The sequence below is a fragment of the Xyrauchen texanus genome, chromosome 15, assembly GCF_025860055.1.
Source record: "Xyrauchen texanus isolate HMW12.3.18 chromosome 15, RBS_HiC_50CHRs, whole genome shotgun sequence".
Taxonomy (NCBI): domain Eukaryota; kingdom Metazoa; phylum Chordata; class Actinopteri; order Cypriniformes; family Catostomidae; genus Xyrauchen; species Xyrauchen texanus.
This window is the reverse complement of record NC_068290.1, coordinates 14,223,725-14,243,974: the sequence shown is the minus strand read 5'-3', so window position 1 is coordinate 14,243,974 and position 20,250 is coordinate 14,223,725. Positions and strand designations below refer to the sequence as shown.

Below are 20,250 nucleotides of genomic sequence, written 5' to 3'. Positions count from 1 at the left end.
GTACAGAACAGATATTGATGCCCCATTTAATTAAAAAAACAAAAAACATCTGTAAACACTAGTGTTGCAGCGGTATACCAGATTCACGGTATACCACGGTTTGAAAATGTATGGTTATCATACCATACATTTGCTTATCTACGGTATTGAGAAAAAAATGCAACCGGATGGAGAAAACGGTGTTTCTCAACTGGTCTGGGTCGCGGACAGCAGGGAAAGAACAATGCCATGGTTCTCCCATTGAAGATATTTCAGCGGCCGCCCAAGTGATCTACTATTTAACACTGCCGACGCAGATTTAATGATAATCTCGCAAACAGCTAAAGCAGACATGGGCAACATACGGCCCGCGGCTCATTTATCGTAAAAGCGAAACTGACAAACTTAGCGATCTGTAGTGCAATATTCTGCTCAAGGAAAAGTATTATACAGCTACTCCGTGTCCATTCTTGAGGCTGCTTGTGATGTTTGGTGCTACTAATTTTGCAGGTAAACCTTCTCAGTGATTAAATTAAATATAAAAGTAGATCTCGGCATCATTGACACATGGAGGGGTAATCATTGACATGCAAGCAAAAGCAAGCCAGAGATGAATGTGTAAATGTATTTTTCTTTTGTGCAAAGTAAACTTGCCCGCTTTGCGACAAACATTAAAAGTTCTATAAATGTATTTTTATTATTAGTGGTGCTTGCAAAGCATCACTATTGTAATCTCACATACTTATTATTTTTATTAGTGGTGCTTGCAAAGCATCACTATTGTAATCTCACATACTTATTATTTACTTTTTATTTTTATTTTTATTTTTATATCTCTTAACAAAACTTCGGCACCTAACTCGTCCCGCACCGTTTGGCGTAGACCCACGAATGAGGTGTCAAATCGAACGGCCTATTGAGGACACGTGTGCTATGACTTTTATAAGCGATCGGGGTACGGTATTTGCCCCAGGGGCAAAAAAGCGGCCGAAAAATCCCATAGACTTAACATTGAGACAAACTTTGACGCGTCACAGCTCCAAGCGAGGATTTCAGTAGAAACGTGTGATTTGCCACATTTGAAGAGGCTGGCAGGCTCTGTAAGAGCATACCTCAATATGGGGTAAAAGTTGCACCCCTGGGGGCAGGAGCTGCCCAAAAATGCCCCAATTGACTTATAATGGTGTAGGACGGCCCATGAAATGAAAAGGCATAGGGATTTGTATTGAACATAGCTCTGGATCACAGTGTCATAGAGACGAGGGGTGGGCTCATTTTACTCAGACGACCAATCAGTCTCTCAGGATCATTGTGAAGCTATCAAGCCACGCCCTAGCAACCATTAAGAGCACCTTAGCAACAAGTCCCATAGACTTCTATTGAAACAGATCAAAGGGATATCTCCGGATAGAAGTGTCATAGAAACACAAGGGTGGTCTCGTTTGACTCGGGACAGCAAACAGCCAATCATGCATCACATCAACACTTCCTAGCCCCTCCCTAGCAACCATTGTCGAGCACCTTAACAACCAAAATCCATAGAGGGATATCTTCCATTCTGAATGTCACAGAGGCATGGGAGTTGGTTTATATCATTCATACTGACAAGCAGCCTTTGGAGATTCATGATTGGCAGCTGCCAAGCCACTCCCTAGCAACTAAACAGAGTACCCTAGCAACCGTTTAGCAGTAACTATATCTCTGCACCAGAAAATCAGAGAGACTTCTGGGTTGATTTATTTCAATCAGGATGGCAAGGAGACTTGATTAGTATCACTATGGTAACTGCCTAGCAACCAGATGGGGTTACCCTAGCAACCGAGTAACAAATCACATATCTCTGCATCAGAAAAACGTAGAGACTTCCGGGTTGACTTATTTCAATCAGGATGGCAAGGACACTTCATTAGTATCACTATGGTAACTGCCTAGCAACCAGATGGGCTTACCCTAGCAACCGAGTAACAAATCACATATCTCTGCATCACAAAAACATAGAGACTTCCGGGTTGACTTATTTCAATCAGGATGGCAAGGACACTTGATTAGTATCACTATGGTAACTGCCTAGCAACCAGATGGGGTTACCCTAGCAACCGAGTAACAAATCACATATCTCTGCATCAGAAAAACGTAGAGACTTCCGGGTTGACTTATTTCAATCAGGATGGCAAGGACACTTCATTAGTATCACTATGGTAACTGCCTAGCAACCAGATGGGCTTACCCTAGCAACCGAGTAACAAATCACATATCTCTGCATCAGAAAAACGTACAGACTTCCGGGTTGACTTATTTCAATCAGGATGGCAAGGACACTTGATTAGTATCACTATGGTAACTGCCTAGCAACCAGATGGGGTTACCCTAGCAACCGAGTAACAAATCACATATCTCTGCACCAGAAAATAGTACAGACTTCCGGGTTGATTTATTTCACTCAGGATGGCAAGGACACTTGATTACTATCACTATGGTAACTGCCTAGCAACCAGATGGGGTTACCCTAGCAACCGAGTAACAAATCACATATCTCTGCACCAGAAAAGAGTACAGACTTCCGGGTTGATTTATTTCAATCAGGATGGCAAGGACACTTCATTAGTATCACTATGGTAACTGCCTAGCAACCACATGGGGTTACCCTAGCAACCGAGTAACAAATCACATATCTCTGCATCAGAAAAGCGTAGATACTTCTGGGTTGACTTATTTCAATCAGGATGGCAAGGACACTTGATTACTATCACTATGGTAACTGCCTAGCAACCAGATGGGGTTACCCTAGCAACCGAGTAACAAATCACATATCTCTGCACCAGAAAATAGTAGAGACTTCCGGGTTGATTTATTTCAATCAGGATGGCAAGGACACTTGATTAGTATCACTATGGTAACTGCCTAGCAACCAGATGGGGTTACCCTAGCAACCGAGTAACAAATCACATATCTCTGCACCAGAAAATAGTAGAGACTTCCGGGTTGATTTATTTCACTCAGGATGGCAAGGACACTTGATTACTATCACTATGGTAACTGCCTAGCAACCAGATGGGGTTACCCTAGCAACCGAGTAACAAATCACATATCTCTGCATCAGAAAAACGTACAGACTTCCGGGTTGATTTATTTCAACTCAGGATGGCAAGGACACTTCATTAGTATCACTATGGTAACTGCCTAGCAACCAGATGGGGTTACCCTAGCAACCGAGTAACAAATCACATATCTCTGCACCAGAAAACACTACAGACTTCCGGGTTGACTTATTTCACTCAGGATGGAAAGGAGCCATGTATTGTATTACCTTGGTAACTGCATAGCAACCACATGGGCTTACCCTAGCAACCGAGTAACAAATCACATATTTCTGCACCAGAAAATCGTACAGACTTCTGGGTTGATTTATTTATGACCATAATTTTTGTTCTTTTCAAGTTACAACATGCTGTTTGACGAGTTTTGCCACGGCAAGCACCACTCACATTTTCTTCAGGAAATGTACCTATCTAGTTATACTTTTTATTTTTATTATATCTCTTAACAAAACTTCGGCACCTAACTCGTCCCGCACCGTTTGGCGTAGACCCACGAATGAGGTATCAAATCGAACGGCCTATTGAGGACACGTGTGCTATGACTTTTATAAGCGATCGGGGGTACGGTATTTGCCCCAGGGGCAAAAAAGCGGCCGAAAAATCCCATAGACTTAACATTGAGACAAACTTTGACGCGTCACAGCTCCAAGCGAGGATTTCGTAGAAACGTGTGATTTGCCACATTTGAAGAGGCTGGCAGGCTCTGTAAGAGCATACCTCAATATGGGGTAAAAGTTGCACCCCTGGGGGCAGGAGCTGCCCAAAAATGCCCCAATTGACTTATAATGGTGTAGGACGGCCCATGAAATGAAAAGGCATAGGGATTTGTATTGAACATAGCTCTGGATCACAGTGTCATAGAGACGAGGGGGTGGGCTCATTTTACTCAGACAACCAATCAGTCTCTCTGGATCATTGTGAAGCTATCAAGCCACGCCCTAGCAACCATTAAGAGCACCTTAGCAACAAGTCCCATAGACTTCTATTGAAAAAGATCAAAGGGATATCTCCGGATAGAAGTGTCATAGAAACACAAGGGTGGTCTCGTTTGACTCGGGACAGCAAACAGCCAATCATGCATCACTTCAACACTTCCTAGCCCCTCCCTAGCAACCATTGTCGAGCACCTTAACAACCAAAATCCATAGAGGGATATCTTCCATTCTGAATGTCACAGAGGCATGGGAGTTGGTTTATATCATTCATACTGACAAGCAGCCTTTGGAGATTCATGATTGGCAGCTGCCAAGCCACTCCCTAGCAACTACACAGAGTACCCTAGCAACCGTTTAGCAGTAACTATATCTCTGCACCAGAAAATCAGAGAGACTTCTGGGTTGATTTATTTCAATCAGGATGGCAAGGAGACTTGATAAGTATCACTATGTTAACTGCCTAGCAACCAGATGGGGTTACCCTAGCAACCGAGTAACAAATCACATATCTCTGCATCAGAAAAACGTAGAGACTTCCGGGTTGACTTATTTCAATCAGGATGGCAAGGACACTTCATTAGTATCACTATGGTAACTGCCTAGCAACCAGATGGGCTTACCCTAGCAACCGAGTAACAAATCACATATCTCTGCATCACAAAAACATAGAGACTTCCGGGTTGACTTACTTCAATCAGGATGGCAAGGAGACTTCATTAGTATCACTATGGTAACTGCCTAGCAACCAGATGGGCTTACCCTAGCAACCGAGTAACAAATCACATATCTCTGCATCAGAAAAACGTAGAGACTTCCGGGTTGACTTATTTCAATAAGGATGGCAAGGACACTTGATTAGTATCACTATGGTATCTGCCTAGCAACCAGATGGGGTTACCCTAGCAACCGAGTAAAAAATCACATATCTCTGCATCACAAAAACATAGAGACTTCCGGGTTGACTTATTTCAATCAGGATGGCAAGGAGACTTCATTAGTATCACTATGGTAACTGCCTAGCAACCAGATGGGCTTACCCTAGCAACCGAGTAACAAATCACATATCTCTGCATCAGAAAAACGTAGAGACTTCCGGGTTGACTTATTTCAATAAGGATGGCAAGGACACTTGATTAGTATCACTATGGTATCTGCCTAGCAACCAGATGGGGTTACCCTAGCAACCGAGTAAAAAATCACATATCTCTGCATCACAAAAACATAGAGACTTCCGGGTTGATTTATTTTAATCAGGATGGCCAGGAGACTTGATTAGTATCACTATGGTAACTGCCTAGCAACCAGATGGAGTTACCCTAGCAACCGAGCAACATATCACATATCTCTGCACCAGAACACACTACAGACTTCCGGGTTGACTTATTTCACTCAGGATGGAAAGGAGCCATGTATTGTATTACCTTGGTAACTGCATAGCAACCACACGGGCTTACCCTAGCAACCGAGTAACAAATCACATATTTCTGCACCAGAAAATCGTACAGACTTCTGGGTTGATTTATTTATGACCATAATTTTTGTTCTTTTCCAGTTACAACATGCTGTTTGACGAGTTTTGCCACGGCAAGCACCACTCACATTTTCTTCAGGAAATGTACCTATCTAGTTAGTGGTGCTTGCAAAGCATCACTATTGTAATCTCACATACTTATTTTATACTTTTTATTTTTCTTCTTTTTATTATTATTCTATCTCCGTACAAAACTTCGGCACCTAACTCGTCCCGCACCGTTTGGCGTAGACCCACAAATGAGGTGTCAAATCGAACGGCCTATTGAGGACACGTGTGCTATGACTTTTATAAGCGATCGGGGGTACGGTATTTGCCCCAGGGGCAAAAAAGCGGCCGAAAAATCCCATAGACTTAACATTGTGACAAACTTTGAGGCGTCACAGCTCCGAGCGAGGATTTCACAGAAACGTGTGATTTGCCACATTTGAAGAGGCTGGCAGGCTCTGTAAGAGCATACCTCAATATGGGGTAAAAGTTGCACCCCTGGGGGGCAGGAGCTGCCCAAAAATGCCCCAATTGACTTATAATGGTGTAGGACGGCCCATGAAATGAAAAGGCATAGGGATTTGTATTGAACATAGCTCTGGATCACAGTGTCATAGAGACCAGGGGGTGGGCTCATTTTACTCAGACGACCAATCAGTCTCTCAGGATCATTGTGAAGCTATCAAGCCACGCCCTAGCAACCATTAAGAGCACCTTAGCAACAAGTCCCATAGACTTCTATTGAAACAGATCAAAGGGATATCTCCGGATAGAAGTGTCATAGAAACACAAGGGTGGTCTCGTTTGACTCGGGACAGCAAACAGCCAATCATGCATCAAATCAACACTTCCTAGCCCCTCCCTAGCAACCATTGTCGAGCACCTTAACAACCAAAATCCATAGAGGGATATCTTCCATTCTGAATGTCACAGAGGCATGGGAGTTGGTTTATATCATTCATACTGACAAGCAGCCTTTGGAGATTCATGATTGGCAGCTGCCAAGCCACTCCCTAGCAACTAAACAGAGTACCCTAGCAACCGTTTAGCAGTAACTATATCTCTGCACCACAAAATCAGAGAGACTTCTGGGTTGATTTATTTCAATCAGGATGGCAAGGAGACTTGATTAGTATCACTATGGTAACTGCCTAGCAACCAGATGGGGTTACCCTAGCAACCGAGTAACAAATCACATATCTCTGCATCAGAAAAACGTAGAGACTTCCGGGTTGACTTATTTCAATCAGGATGGAAAGGACACTTCATTAGTATCACTATGGTAACTGCCTAGCAACCAGATGGGCTTACCCTAGCAACCGAGTAACAAATCACATATCTCTGCATCACAAAAACATAGAGACTTCCGGGTTGACTTATTTCAATCAGGATGGCAAGGACACTTCATTAGTATCACTATGGTAACTGCCTAGCAACCAGATGAGCTTACCCTAGCAACCGAGTAACAAATCACATATCTCTGCATCAGAAAAACGTAGAGACTTCCGGGTTGACTTATTTCAATCAGGATGGCAAGGACACTTGATTAGTATCACTATGGTATCTGCCTAGCAACCAGATGGGCTTACCCTAGCAACCGAGTAACAAATCACATATCTCTGCATCACAAAAACATAGAGACTTCCGGGTTGACTTATTTCAATCAGGATGGCAAGGAGACTTGATAAGTATCACTATGTTAACTGCCTAGCAACCAGATGGGGTTACCCTAGCAACCGAGAAACAAATCACATATCTCGGCACCAGAAAAGAGTACAGACTTCCGGGTTGATTTATTTCAATCAGGATGGCAAGGACACTTGATTACTATCACTATGGTAACTGCCTAGCAACCAGATGGGGTTACCCTAGCAACCGAGAAACAAATCACATATCTCGGCACCAGAAAAGAGTACAGACTTCCGGGTTGATTTATTTCAATCAGGATGGCAAGGAGACTTGATTAGTATCACTATGGTAACTGCCTAGCAACCAGATGGGGTTACCCTAGCAACCGAGTAACAAATCACATATCTCTGCATCAGAAAAACGTAGAGACTTCCGGGTTGACTTATTTCAATCAGGATGGCAAGGAGACTTGATTAGTATCACTATGGTAACTGCCTAGCAACCAGATGGGGTTACCCTAGCAACCGAGTAACAAATCACATATCTCTGCATCAGAAAAACGTAGAGACTTCCGGGTTGACTTATTTCAATCAGGATGGCAAGGAGACTTGATTAGTATCACTATGGTAACTGCCTAGCAACCAGATGGGGTTACCCTAGCAACCGAGTAACAAATCACATATCTCTGCATCAGAAAAACATAGAGACTTCCGGGTTGACTTATTTCAATCAGGATGGCAAGGACACTTGATTAGTATCACTGTGGTAACTGCCTAGCAACCAGATGGGGTTACCCTAGCAACCGAGTAACAAATCACATATCTCTGCATCAGAAAAACGTAGAGACTTCCGGGTTGACTTATTTCAATCAGGATGGCAAGGACACTTGATTAGTATCACTATGGTAACTGCCTAGCAACCAGATGGGCTTACCCTAGCAACCGAGTAACAAATCACATATCTCTGCATCAGAAAAACGTAGAGACTTCTGGGTTGGTTTATTTCACTCAGGATGGCAAGGAGACTTGATAAGTATCACTATGGTAACTGCCTAGCAACAAGGAGGGGTTACCCTAGCAACCAAATAACAAATCACATATCTCTGGATCACAACATCGTAGAGACTTCCTGGTTGACTGATTTTACTCTGGATAGCAAGGAGACTTGATAAGTATCACTATGGTAACTGCCTAGCAACCACATGGGGTTACCCTAGCAACCGAGTAACAAATCACATATCTCTGCACCAGAAAACAGTACAGATTTTTGGGTTGAATTATTTCACTCAGGATGGAAAGGAGCCATGTATTGTATTACCTTGCTAACTGCATAGCAACCACATGGGCTTACCCTAGCAACCTAGTAACAAATCACATATTTCTGCACCAGAAAATTATACAGACTTCTGGGTTGATTTATTTATGACCACAATTTCTGTTCTTTTCAAGCAGGCTATTTGACGAGTTTTGCCACGGCAAGCACCACTCACATTTTCTTCAGGAAATGTACCTATCTAGTTATTATTCTATCTCCGTACAAAACTTCGGCACCTAACTCGTCCCGCACCGTTTGGCGTAGACCCACAAATGAGGTGTCAAATCGAACGGCCTATTGAGGACACGTGTGCTATGACTTTTATAAGCGATCGGGGGTACGGTATTTGCCCCAGGGGCAAAAAAGCGGCCGAAAAATCCCATAGACTTAACATTGTGACAAACTTTGAGGCGTCACAGCTCCGAGCGAGGATTTCACAGAAACGTGTGATTTGCCACATTTGAAGAGGCTGGCAGGCTCTGTAAGAGCATACCTCAATATGGGGTAAAAGTTGCACCCCTGGGGGGCAGGAGCTGCCCAAAAATGCCCCAATTGACTTATAATGGTGTAGGACGGCCCATGAAATGAAAAGGCATAGGGATTTGTATTGAACATAGCTCTGGATCACAGTGTCATAGAGACCAGGGGGTGGGCTCATTTTACTCAGACGACCAATCAGTCTCTCAGGATCATTGTGAAGCTATCAAGCCACGCCCTAGCAACCATTAAGAGCACCTTAGCAACAAGTCCCATAGACTTCTATTGAAACAGATCAAAGGGATATCTCCGGATAGAAGTGTCATAGAAACACAAGGGTGGTCTCGTTTGACTCGGGACAGCAAACAGCCAATCATGCATCAAATCAACACTTCCTAGCCCCTCCCTAGCAACCATTGTCGAGCACCTTAACAACCAAAATCCATAGAGGGATATCTTCCATTCTGAATGTCACAGAGGCATGGGAGTTGGTTTATATCATTCATACTGACAAGCAGCCTTTGGAGATTCATGATTGGCAGCTGCCAAGCCACTCCCTAGCAACTAAACAGAGTACCCTAGCAACCGTTTAGCAGTAACTATATCTCTGCACCACAAAATCAGAGAGACTTCTGGGTTGATTTATTTCAATCAGGATGGCAAGGAGACTTGATTAGTATCACTATGGTAACTGCCTAGCAACCAGATGGGGTTACCCTAGCAACCGAGTAACAAATCACATATCTCTGCATCAGAAAAACGTAGAGACTTCCGGGTTGACTTATTTCAATCAGGATGGAAAGGACACTTCATTAGTATCACTATGGTAACTGCCTAGCAACCAGATGGGCTTACCCTAGCAACCGAGTAACAAATCACATATCTCTGCATCACAAAAACATAGAGACTTCCGGGTTGACTTATTTCAATCAGGATGGCAAGGACACTTCATTAGTATCACTATGGTAACTGCCTAGCAACCAGATGAGCTTACCCTAGCAACCGAGTAACAAATCACATATCTCTGCATCAGAAAAACGTAGAGACTTCCGGGTTGACTTATTTCAATCAGGATGGCAAGGACACTTGATTAGTATCACTATGGTATCTGCCTAGCAACCAGATGGGCTTACCCTAGCAACCGAGTAACAAATCACATATCTCTGCATCACAAAAACATAGAGACTTCCGGGTTGACTTATTTCAATCAGGATGGCAAGGAGACTTGATAAGTATCACTATGTTAACTGCCTAGCAACCAGATGGGGTTACCCTAGCAACCGAGAAACAAATCACATATCTCGGCACCAGAAAAGAGTACAGACTTCCGGGTTGATTTATTTCAATCAGGATGGCAAGGACACTTGATTACTATCACTATGGTAACTGCCTAGCAACCAGATGGGGTTACCCTAGCAACCGAGAAACAAATCACATATCTCGGCACCAGAAAAGAGTACAGACTTCCGGGTTGATTTATTTCAATCAGGATGGCAAGGAGACTTGATTAGTATCACTATGGTAACTGCCTAGCAACCAGATGGGGTTACCCTAGCAACCGAGTAACAAATCACATATCTCTGCATCAGAAAAACGTAGAGACTTCCGGGTTGACTTATTTCAATCAGGATGGCAAGGAGACTTGATTAGTATCACTATGGTAACTGCCTAGCAACCAGATGGGGTTACCCTAGCAACCGAGTAACAAATCACATATCTCTGCATCAGAAAAACGTAGAGACTTCCGGGTTGACTTATTTCAATCAGGATGGCAAGGAGACTTGATTAGTATCACTATGGTAACTGCCTAGCAACCAGATGGGGTTACCCTAGCAACCGAGTAACAAATCACATATCTCTGCATCAGAAAAACATAGAGACTTCCGGGTTGACTTATTTCAATCAGGATGGCAAGGACACTTGATTAGTATCACTGTGGTAACTGCCTAGCAACCAGATGGGGTTACCCTAGCAACCGAGTAACAAATCACATATCTCTGCATCAGAAAAACGTAGAGACTTCCGGGTTGACTTATTTCAATCAGGATGGCAAGGACACTTGATTAGTATCACTATGGTAACTGCCTAGCAACCAGATGGGCTTACCCTAGCAACCGAGTAACAAATCACATATCTCTGCATCAGAAAAACGTAGAGACTTCTGGGTTGGTTTATTTCACTCAGGATGGCAAGGAGACTTGATAAGTATCACTATGGTAACTGCCTAGCAACAAGGAGGGGTTACCCTAGCAACCAAATAACAAATCACATATCTCTGGATCACAACATCGTAGAGACTTCCTGGTTGACTGATTTTACTCTGGATAGCAAGGAGACTTGATAAGTATCACTATGGTAACTGCCTAGCAACCACATGGGGTTACCCTAGCAACCGAGTAACAAATCACATATCTCTGCACCAGAAAACAGTACAGATTTTTGGGTTGAATTATTTCACTCAGGATGGAAAGGAGCCATGTATTGTATTACCTTGCTAACTGCATAGCAACCACATGGGCTTACCCTAGCAACCTAGTAACAAATCACATATTTCTGCACCAGAAAATTATACAGACTTCTGGGTTGATTTATTTATGACCACAATTTCTGTTCTTTTCAAGCAGGCTATTTGACGAGTTTTGCCACGGCAAGCACCACTCACATTTTCTTCAGGAAATGTACCTATCTAGTTATTATTATATCTCCGTACAAAACTTCGGCACCTAACTCGTCCCGCACCGTTTGGCGTAGACCCACGAATGAGGTGTCAAATCGAACGGCCTATTGAGGACACGTGTGCTATGACTTTTATAAGCGATCGGGGGTACGGTATTTGCCCCAGGGGCAAAAAAGCGGCCGAAAAATCCCATAGACTTAACATTGCGACAAACTTTGACGCGTCACAGCTCCAAGCGAGGATTTCGCAGAAACCTGTGATTTGCCACATTTGAAGAGGCTGGCAGGCTCTGTAAGAGCATACCTCAATATGGGGTAAAAGTTGCACCCCTGGGGGGCAGGAGCTGCCCAAAAATGCCCCAATTGACTTATAATGGTGTAGGACGGCCCATGAAATGAAATGGCTAAGGATTTTGTATTGAACATAGCTCTGGATCACAGTGTCATAGAGACGAGGGGGCGGGCTCATTTTACTCAGACGACCAATCAGTCTCTCAGGATCATTGTGAAGCTATCAAGCCACGCCCTAGCAACCATTTAGAGCACCTTAGCATCAAGTCCCATAGACTTCTATTGAAACAGATCAAAGGGATATCTCCGGATAGAAGTGTCATAGAAACACAAGGGTGGTCTCGTTTGACTCGGGACAGCAAACAGCCAATCATGAATCACCTCAACACTTCCTAGCCCCTCCCTAGCAACCATTGTCGAGCACCTTAGCAACCAAAATCCATAGAGGGTTATCTTCCATTCTGAATGTCACAGAGGTATGGGAGTTGGTTTATATCATTCATACTGACAAGCAGCCTTTGGAGATTTATGTTTGGCAGCTGCCAAGCCACTCCCTAGCAACTAAACAGAGTACCCTAACAACCATTTAGCAATAACTACATCTCTGCACCAGAAAATCAGAGAGACTTCTGGGTTGATTTATTTCAATCAGGATGGCAAGGAGACTTCATTATTATCACTATGGTAACTGCCTAGCAACCAGATGGGGTTACCCTAGCAACCGAGTAACAAATCACATATCTCTGCATCAGAAAAACGTAGAGACTTCCGGGTTGACTTATTTCAATCATGATGGCAAGGACACTTGATTAGTATCACTATGGTAACTGCCTAGCAACCAGATGGGGTTACCCTAGCAACCGAGTAACAAATCACATATCTCTGCATCACAAAAACGTAGAGACTTCCTGATTGAAATAAGTCAACCCGGATGGCAAGGACACTTCATTAGTATCACTATGGTAATTGCCTAGCAACCAGATGGGGTTACCCTAGCAACCGACTAGCAAATCACATATCTCTGCATCACAATAACGTAGAGACTTCCGGGTTGACTTATTTCAATCAGGATGGCAAGGAGACTTCATTAGTATCACTATGGTAACTGCCTTGCAACCAGATGGGGTTACCCTAGCAACCAACTAACAAATCACATATCTCTGCATCACAAAAACGTAGAGACTTCCGGGTTGACTTATTTCAATCAGGATGGCAAAGAGACTTGATTAGTATCACTATGGTAACTGCCTAGCAACCACATGGGGTTACCCTAGCAACCGAGTAACAAATCACATATCTCTGCACCAGAAAATCAGAGAGACTTCTTGGTTGATTTATTTCAATCAGGATGGCAAGGAGACTTGATTAGTATCACTATGGTAACTGCCTAGCAACCAGATGGGGTTACCCTAGCAACAGAGTAACAAATCACATATCTCTGCATCACAAAAACGTAGAGACTTCCGGGTTGACTTATTTCAATCAGGATGGCAAGGCGACTTGATTAGTATCACTATGGTAACTGCCTAGCAACCAGATGGGGTTACCCTAGCAACCGAGTAACAAATCACATATCTCTGCACCAGAAAACACTACAGACTTCCGGGTTGACTTATTTCACTCAGGATGGAAAGGAGCCATGTATTGTATTACCTTGGTAACTGCATAGCAACCACATGGGCTTACCCTAGCAACAGAGTAACAAATCACATATTTCTGCACCAGAAAATCGTACAGACTTCTGGGTTGATTTATTTATGAACATAATTTTTGTTCTTTTCAAGTTATAACATGCTGTTTGACGAGTTTCGCCACGGCAAGCACCACTCACATTTTCTTCAGGAAATGTACCCATCTAGTTATTATTATTATTATTATTACAACTGAATAATAAATTAACAGGGAAGTAGAGATGGCAAAATAAATCTATAATCTCCGCCTTTATTCCATTTTGTTAATGCCTGATAGAAAAGTATCTATCTTTATAGAGCAATATAATACTTAAGGCAATTGCAGAATAGTCCCATTAGTCACAGATACACTTCAGAAAATTGAGTACACAACTATTTCTGGGCTTAAAAGTTACAAAAACCAAATCAATGCAGAACATTGTATCTCAAAAGTATAATTAAGTGTTTGCTCAAAATTAAATAAATAATTAAAATAACCCTTCTGTTTTCACTGATAATAGTGATTGTGTAATACTGTATACTGTGATATTTTCTGAGACGGTTATCATACCGTGAAAATCTCATACCGTTGCAACCCTAGTAAACACCTTCTCAAGGAAGACTATTAAAGCAGGAAGGACAACATCTTTGACCTCCATATATTCAGTCACACTTATTGCGTAATACCTCAAATGAAATCTAACACGGCTTATTGTTACTCATGCTAGGAGTGGCAGGTCATCTAAACTTACTCAAGTGTAACAGGAAAGGCATCACTTATGTTAACTTCATTTTTTATAAACCCCTTGGAAGTATTGACAGTAAAAGAAGTAAACATCTTAACAGCAAAACGATGTCATCTACCTCAGATTTCTCAAAAAGAAAACATAGATTCTTGTTCAAGGTAATGGAAGATCTTGCATAATTTGTAAACGCCAAAATAAATAAATAATAATATACTGGTGGTCTTTGAATGCCGGACACTTTCAATATATATATAAAAAAAGACTTTTTATGTCTGTGTTTCTTGTATCATATGTCCTTTTGTTATATATTTACATAAAGATCAGCCCACGTTTCAGGTCAAACGAAAACAAATGTCAAATGGTCTTTCAGCTACATATTATACTTTCCCATTTCAACTATTTATAATAATAGCAATTATAATTAGTATAGTACAACTTTAATTAGTAGGCATATGTTTCTACTGACATATCTGATAATGGGTGGGGAAATTTAGTACAAATCGTAACGGCTATTCTCATTACGTCATTTAAAACTGGCTTTCTAAACTTGTCTAACCAGATGGATTATATCTGCAAATTATATCAATTATAACTCATGACCCCTGTGAATCATTGAGTATAGTGTCAGAGTATACTCACAGGCTGTAATTATACTCTGTGGCCCACATTTGATCTATGAGATGTTTTAATCCAAAGCAACAGCTTCATACGTCAACACAGACAAAATCATAGACGTGATTCAATAAAACAACGCCTTACTGCTGTTTTCAGGTCTATAAACAGTTAAGTTAACGATAGCAAACCATTGTTATTTATTATGAAACTATGAGCACATGCTACTTCTCATCTCAATGCATATGACCACTTGTGCTGTTGTTTCTCACCAAACTTGTCTCTGTAACCAACACAGTTTCTTTTGTAAATTTAAGTTCAATGTAAATTTAACCGTCGTTAACATATTTTATGCTCAATGTAATACATCCGCACGGCTGATGAGTTACATTATATTGTCATAATTTCTGAACAACAAATGGTACAGCGACGCTGTCAGTTGATACCTCAGCTAGCTTAAATATAAAAATGCAGCAATTAAAATAACACTTACACAGCTCGCAATTGAGCATAGCGCCATACAGGCTCCCATTTCTTATTCAAAATAGAAGTTACTCCAAACCGTGAGAGGAGGAATTGACAGGTATGAATCGTTTCTCCTGTTCCGTCAGGTGATTCTTTCGTCTGAAACTATCGACTGTAATGGACAACTCAAGCCTTTTCATAATAAAAGTAACGTCTTGTTTGTAACTCGCTGACGCTGAATAATTGCTTTGATAATACCAATAATTCCTGATTGTTTTAAGAAGCCAACATGCTTGAATTATGAAAGCTGTGTTTGTTAAAATGTTCTCGATACTTTTTTTTTAAATTCCATATATATTCCTGGAGAAGTCAAATGACTTGGCAGGCATTTATTAGGTCTCCAGCTTATATTTAAGAAGATATACAATTACTAATATAAAGCCTAAAATGTAGCTTTAGACTCCTTATTTTATTTCTTACTTAAAATGTATGAATATTTAAATGCCAAGATTGAAGTGGGATAAATTAATTGACTTTTATTTTGAAACATGAGGTCAGCGTCAAATATTAAATGCATTTTAATTGATGTACAAATAACTACTACAAAAAAACGTATTAGTAAACCAAAACCGAATATAATAATACATTTTATTGAATAACAGGAATGTTCCAGGTTCAGGACAAGTTAAGCTCAATTGACAGCATTTGTGGCATGTTGTTTACTACAAAAATGTATTTCAACAAGTCCCTCATTTTCTTAAAAATAAAAAGCAAAAATCTGGGTCACAGTGAGGCACATACAATGGAAGTGAATGGGGCCAGTCAGTAAATGTGAAAATACTCACTTTTTTAAAAGTATAGCCACAAGATATTAACATTATGCATGTTAACATGATTTTAATGGGATCAAATTGCTTACTAAACATTTCTGTGTAAAGTTATATCTAATGTTACAACTTCGTTGCCACGACAACGTTATTCCGCAAATAGGACAATTTAAACAACCTTAAAAGCTTAAAGGGGACCTATTATGCAAAATTCCCTTTTACATGGTGTTTGCAGTGTGTGTACACAACCACCCTACAATGTTAAAAGTCCACCCTCATCTTTCTTATATTTCTATTAATCAAAAACTGTGTGTCAAAATGACTGGTTTTCGTTTCTTCTCTAACGTGATGTCACATTAGAGCAGGTCTCGCCCACAACTGGTGACGGATTCCACCCTATTATAGATCCTCCCGAGTGATCTAAACACAGTGCGTTTCAGCGCTGGAACAGATACAGTGAGAAGAATAATATCTCAGCTTCGTAAGTGTCATAAGTCTTCATGTACTCCCGGCATCAGAGCCACTGAAGACGCAGTGGACAAGTTTTGTTTTTGAAGGAAATGTGCCCCGAAACATATAAAAATGTGTGTTTGTTTGTGCAAATAATTTTACACCAGACTTTGTGATTTAGTGTCGATATAAAACAGGATTTTCAAACAATTTGATTCTCAAGCATGGATCAGTACCAACTGTTCATTTTCCAGCTTTATATCCTGAAGATGTAAGTATCACACTTTATATTTTTCATTTGCATTTAAAGAGACACACATGAAATCAGCGTGTTTTTGATTCCACCTAAAAAGAGGCATTTATAACAAGGTGTAATATATGATCTGTGGAGTATTTTGAGCTGAAACTTCACAGACATATTCTGGGGACACCTGAGACTTATATTACATCTTGTAAAAAGGGGCAAAATAGGTCTCCTTTAAATAATACACAAGTTTTAACTGAAGAATTAATGTTAACGCTTTTATAAAATTATAAGCTTCACATTGTTGTCGATTGAATTTGTATTGAACCCTGAATATTCCTTTAAGGAGTTGATTTTTCCCCATTGATGAAATTTGTAGCAAATTGATAACATTTTCAAAGGTGCACTCAGAAACATTTTTCTTTCTGTCATCTTGGACTTACAATGACACCTAGCGGTTTGGATGCAGCATCATATAAGATCAATAGTTATCAGTTTCAGATGTCATTTTAAAAATTCAGTGTTCCCAGTCAGCCATGATTACTTTAATCAATGAGTGAAAGTGTCAAATAACAGGACAGTTACTGAGATTCAGTGAGTAGTATTCGGCTGGTCATGTGATTCTAATATGGCAGCCCCCATATGCGGACCCTCTCCATGTAGAATAAAACAGCTTTTACAAGGTATATGACTGGAGTCTTCATTTTAAGGTGAGTGGTCATGCTTTCCTACATATATTGCAAAATTAAAATTCATGTCTTTAGGAGTTAAACTTAAACTTAAAAATTACTTAGTGCATCTTTAAAAAGACATCGATGAACTAGGTCAGTTAGTTGTGAAACTGTAATTAACCTGTCTGTGTATGCTTTGTTGCTAGTCATTGAAATAAATCGGATTTATGACTTGCTGGATGAGTTTTAGATAAATGATAAGGGCTTCAATCTCATAGCCATAGAGTATAGGCCTATGCACTTACAGATGTATGTGAATGTATATGTTATTGTACATTCAAATCCAATATGAACAATTATGCAGCATAATGCTGCTTATTATCAGAGCTGAATTTTTCCTCACATTAATCCTTGTATTAACATAATTATAAGCAATAGCATTGTTTTTCAAACGGTGAATTTTTCTTTTCGTTTCTATTTTAGTAACACTAATCTTTGACATTTACCCGGCCCCACTTAACAAATTATTAGTTAGGCCTACTCAATTCAATTCAATAGCAAATTTGAAATCTGACATAAATAAGACTGACTGCTGACTAAGACCTTCGTTCTAAATGGTACTGACATTTTAAGCTGAATTAAAAAATTAATTAAATCGCTTTTATTGCAGTAGATGTGCCTCATGAATCCTAAAACGGGGTAGCTCAAATCACACCCCAGAAGCCCGCCTCTTTGACTTGTTGAATAACAAGTTTGGGCGTGGGGCACATTATATAGTCTATATTAGATATTAATTATAATGATAAAAACATTTAATTGTTATTTTTTAAGTTTAATGTCAATGCTAGTTTAAATTATGACATTTTTATTCAGTATTCACTCTCGCTGCAGTGTTTCGTCTCCCCTACGAATAATTTTTGGTACCGTCCACTTTTCCCCTGTCAATTATTCTATTGAAATCACGGTTGTAAACGCGAGCCGAGATGATGTCAAATCTCAGGACTGGGGCAGGTATTGTCAAAACACAATATCTCCCTTAAAAAAGGTGCAGGAGTTTATAAGTACAGTGAAAAATTCTGTGTCAGTCAGGACCGTGGATAGCTCTCGACACCGCGGGTAAGTTCTCGCCTCTTCCGCTCAATCTTAGCACGAGCTTCATCTTTTTTCATGTAAATGAAATGTATTCCTTATCTGAAACGTTTTTAAGATTAGTTTGAGACATTATTCGAGTCTTTAAATTAAGGACCACTTGCGTTGTAATACATAAATCCAAGAATGACAGATGAAAGGATTTAAAGGGTAAATTTAAATAATAATCATAATATAATAATAACGACAATTATAAACGCATTACTTGGATCACTCTCCGGAAAAAACAAAGAAACCAGAAAAAAAAAAAAACGGTTGACTTGTAGTTTCTGTTAAAGACAGAACAGATGTAAGGCATCAGGGGACGTGTGAGCATCATAAACACTCATGGGCTCCTGCTGCTGTCAGATCAATTTCAGCTCTAACCCCAGGGCAAGTTTCACATACAGGATTAACATGACACATCTTCTGCTCATGTTAATGGCATAGACTACAGTCAATATGCATTTCCTAAATTCCTATAAATAACATTATAACATTGATCTTAGGGATAAGAACAGAATGATTAGTCTGCAATACCCAAAATAATAATTTTAAACTATTATTTTCTAAGGATAAATGATGCTCACCTAACAGTTTATAACATACACTGAAATATCAACCAGGGCAAATCTGCAAATATTTAACCATTTTGAGATTATTACCATTGGCATACATTAACTGTGCCTGCTTGGCTGATTAACATTTACCAACAGCTTAGACAATGACGAATTCATATATATACATACACACACACACACACACGCACGCACACACACGTGTGTGTTTGTGTGTTTGCACGATATGAAATTTCTGCCCGATACCGATTTTGACAAAAACTATAGGCCAATAACGATACTGATATTTTGCAACTAACTGATTACTTATTTTGTCATCAGATCACTGTTTTACTTAGGAATGGTTAAAAATGAACTAAGAGGTACAGAATCTTTTTCACTATTCTAACAATAAATCATTTCCGTTGAACATGGATTGGATCTGTTGAGCACATGACAGGCCAAAGAGACCCACATACAGGATTAAAAAAAAAAAGATGAAAAAAAAAATCACATTTATTTTGTACTTGTAAAACATTTTTGCACTTCTGTTTTTGCAGTTTAAATCGCAGCCTTTTAAGGTTTTGTAATTGCACAAAGCCATATTGCAATTTCAATCTTAATTCAATGGATATCACACACTATCTCAGTAGTCAAAGTCTGCTGGTTTCAAAGCGTTTTGGTTTCCCTCATTATGTAGCCTGTAGGTAAGTGCTGCTTTTACAACTGTCATGTCCATTTATGCCGTTTTTTCCACATAAACGTTAGAACGAGAAAGAATAAAAATTAAATATTACATGTTCTTAGGAGTGCCAACCCTGTTGTGGCTATTATTATTTCTGGATTGTGTATTTGAGTTTACAGAGTTTTTACAAAGTGTGTTACTATTTCATTATAAATAAACCACTGGTTTTTCGTATCTGTGTTTTGCGCATCAGCATGCTTATTACCGATATGTTGGT

General features: G+C 40.2%; 1 protein-coding gene across 1 annotated transcript in view; it reads right to left on the bottom strand.

Annotated features, from left to right (window-relative positions):
* The window catches only part of LOC127656306 (serine incorporator 1-like), a 37,705-nt gene extending 22,128 nt beyond the window's left edge, over positions 1 to 15,577 (bottom strand). The window contains exon 1 of the mRNA XM_052144574.1: positions 15,440 to 15,577. Within this exon, the coding sequence (XP_052000534.1) occupies positions 15,440 to 15,478 (39 nt within the window). The 5' untranslated portion in view covers positions 15,479 to 15,577. The remainder of the gene's footprint in view (positions 1 to 15,439) is intronic.
* Positions 15,578 to 20,250: the final 4,673 nt, after the last annotated feature.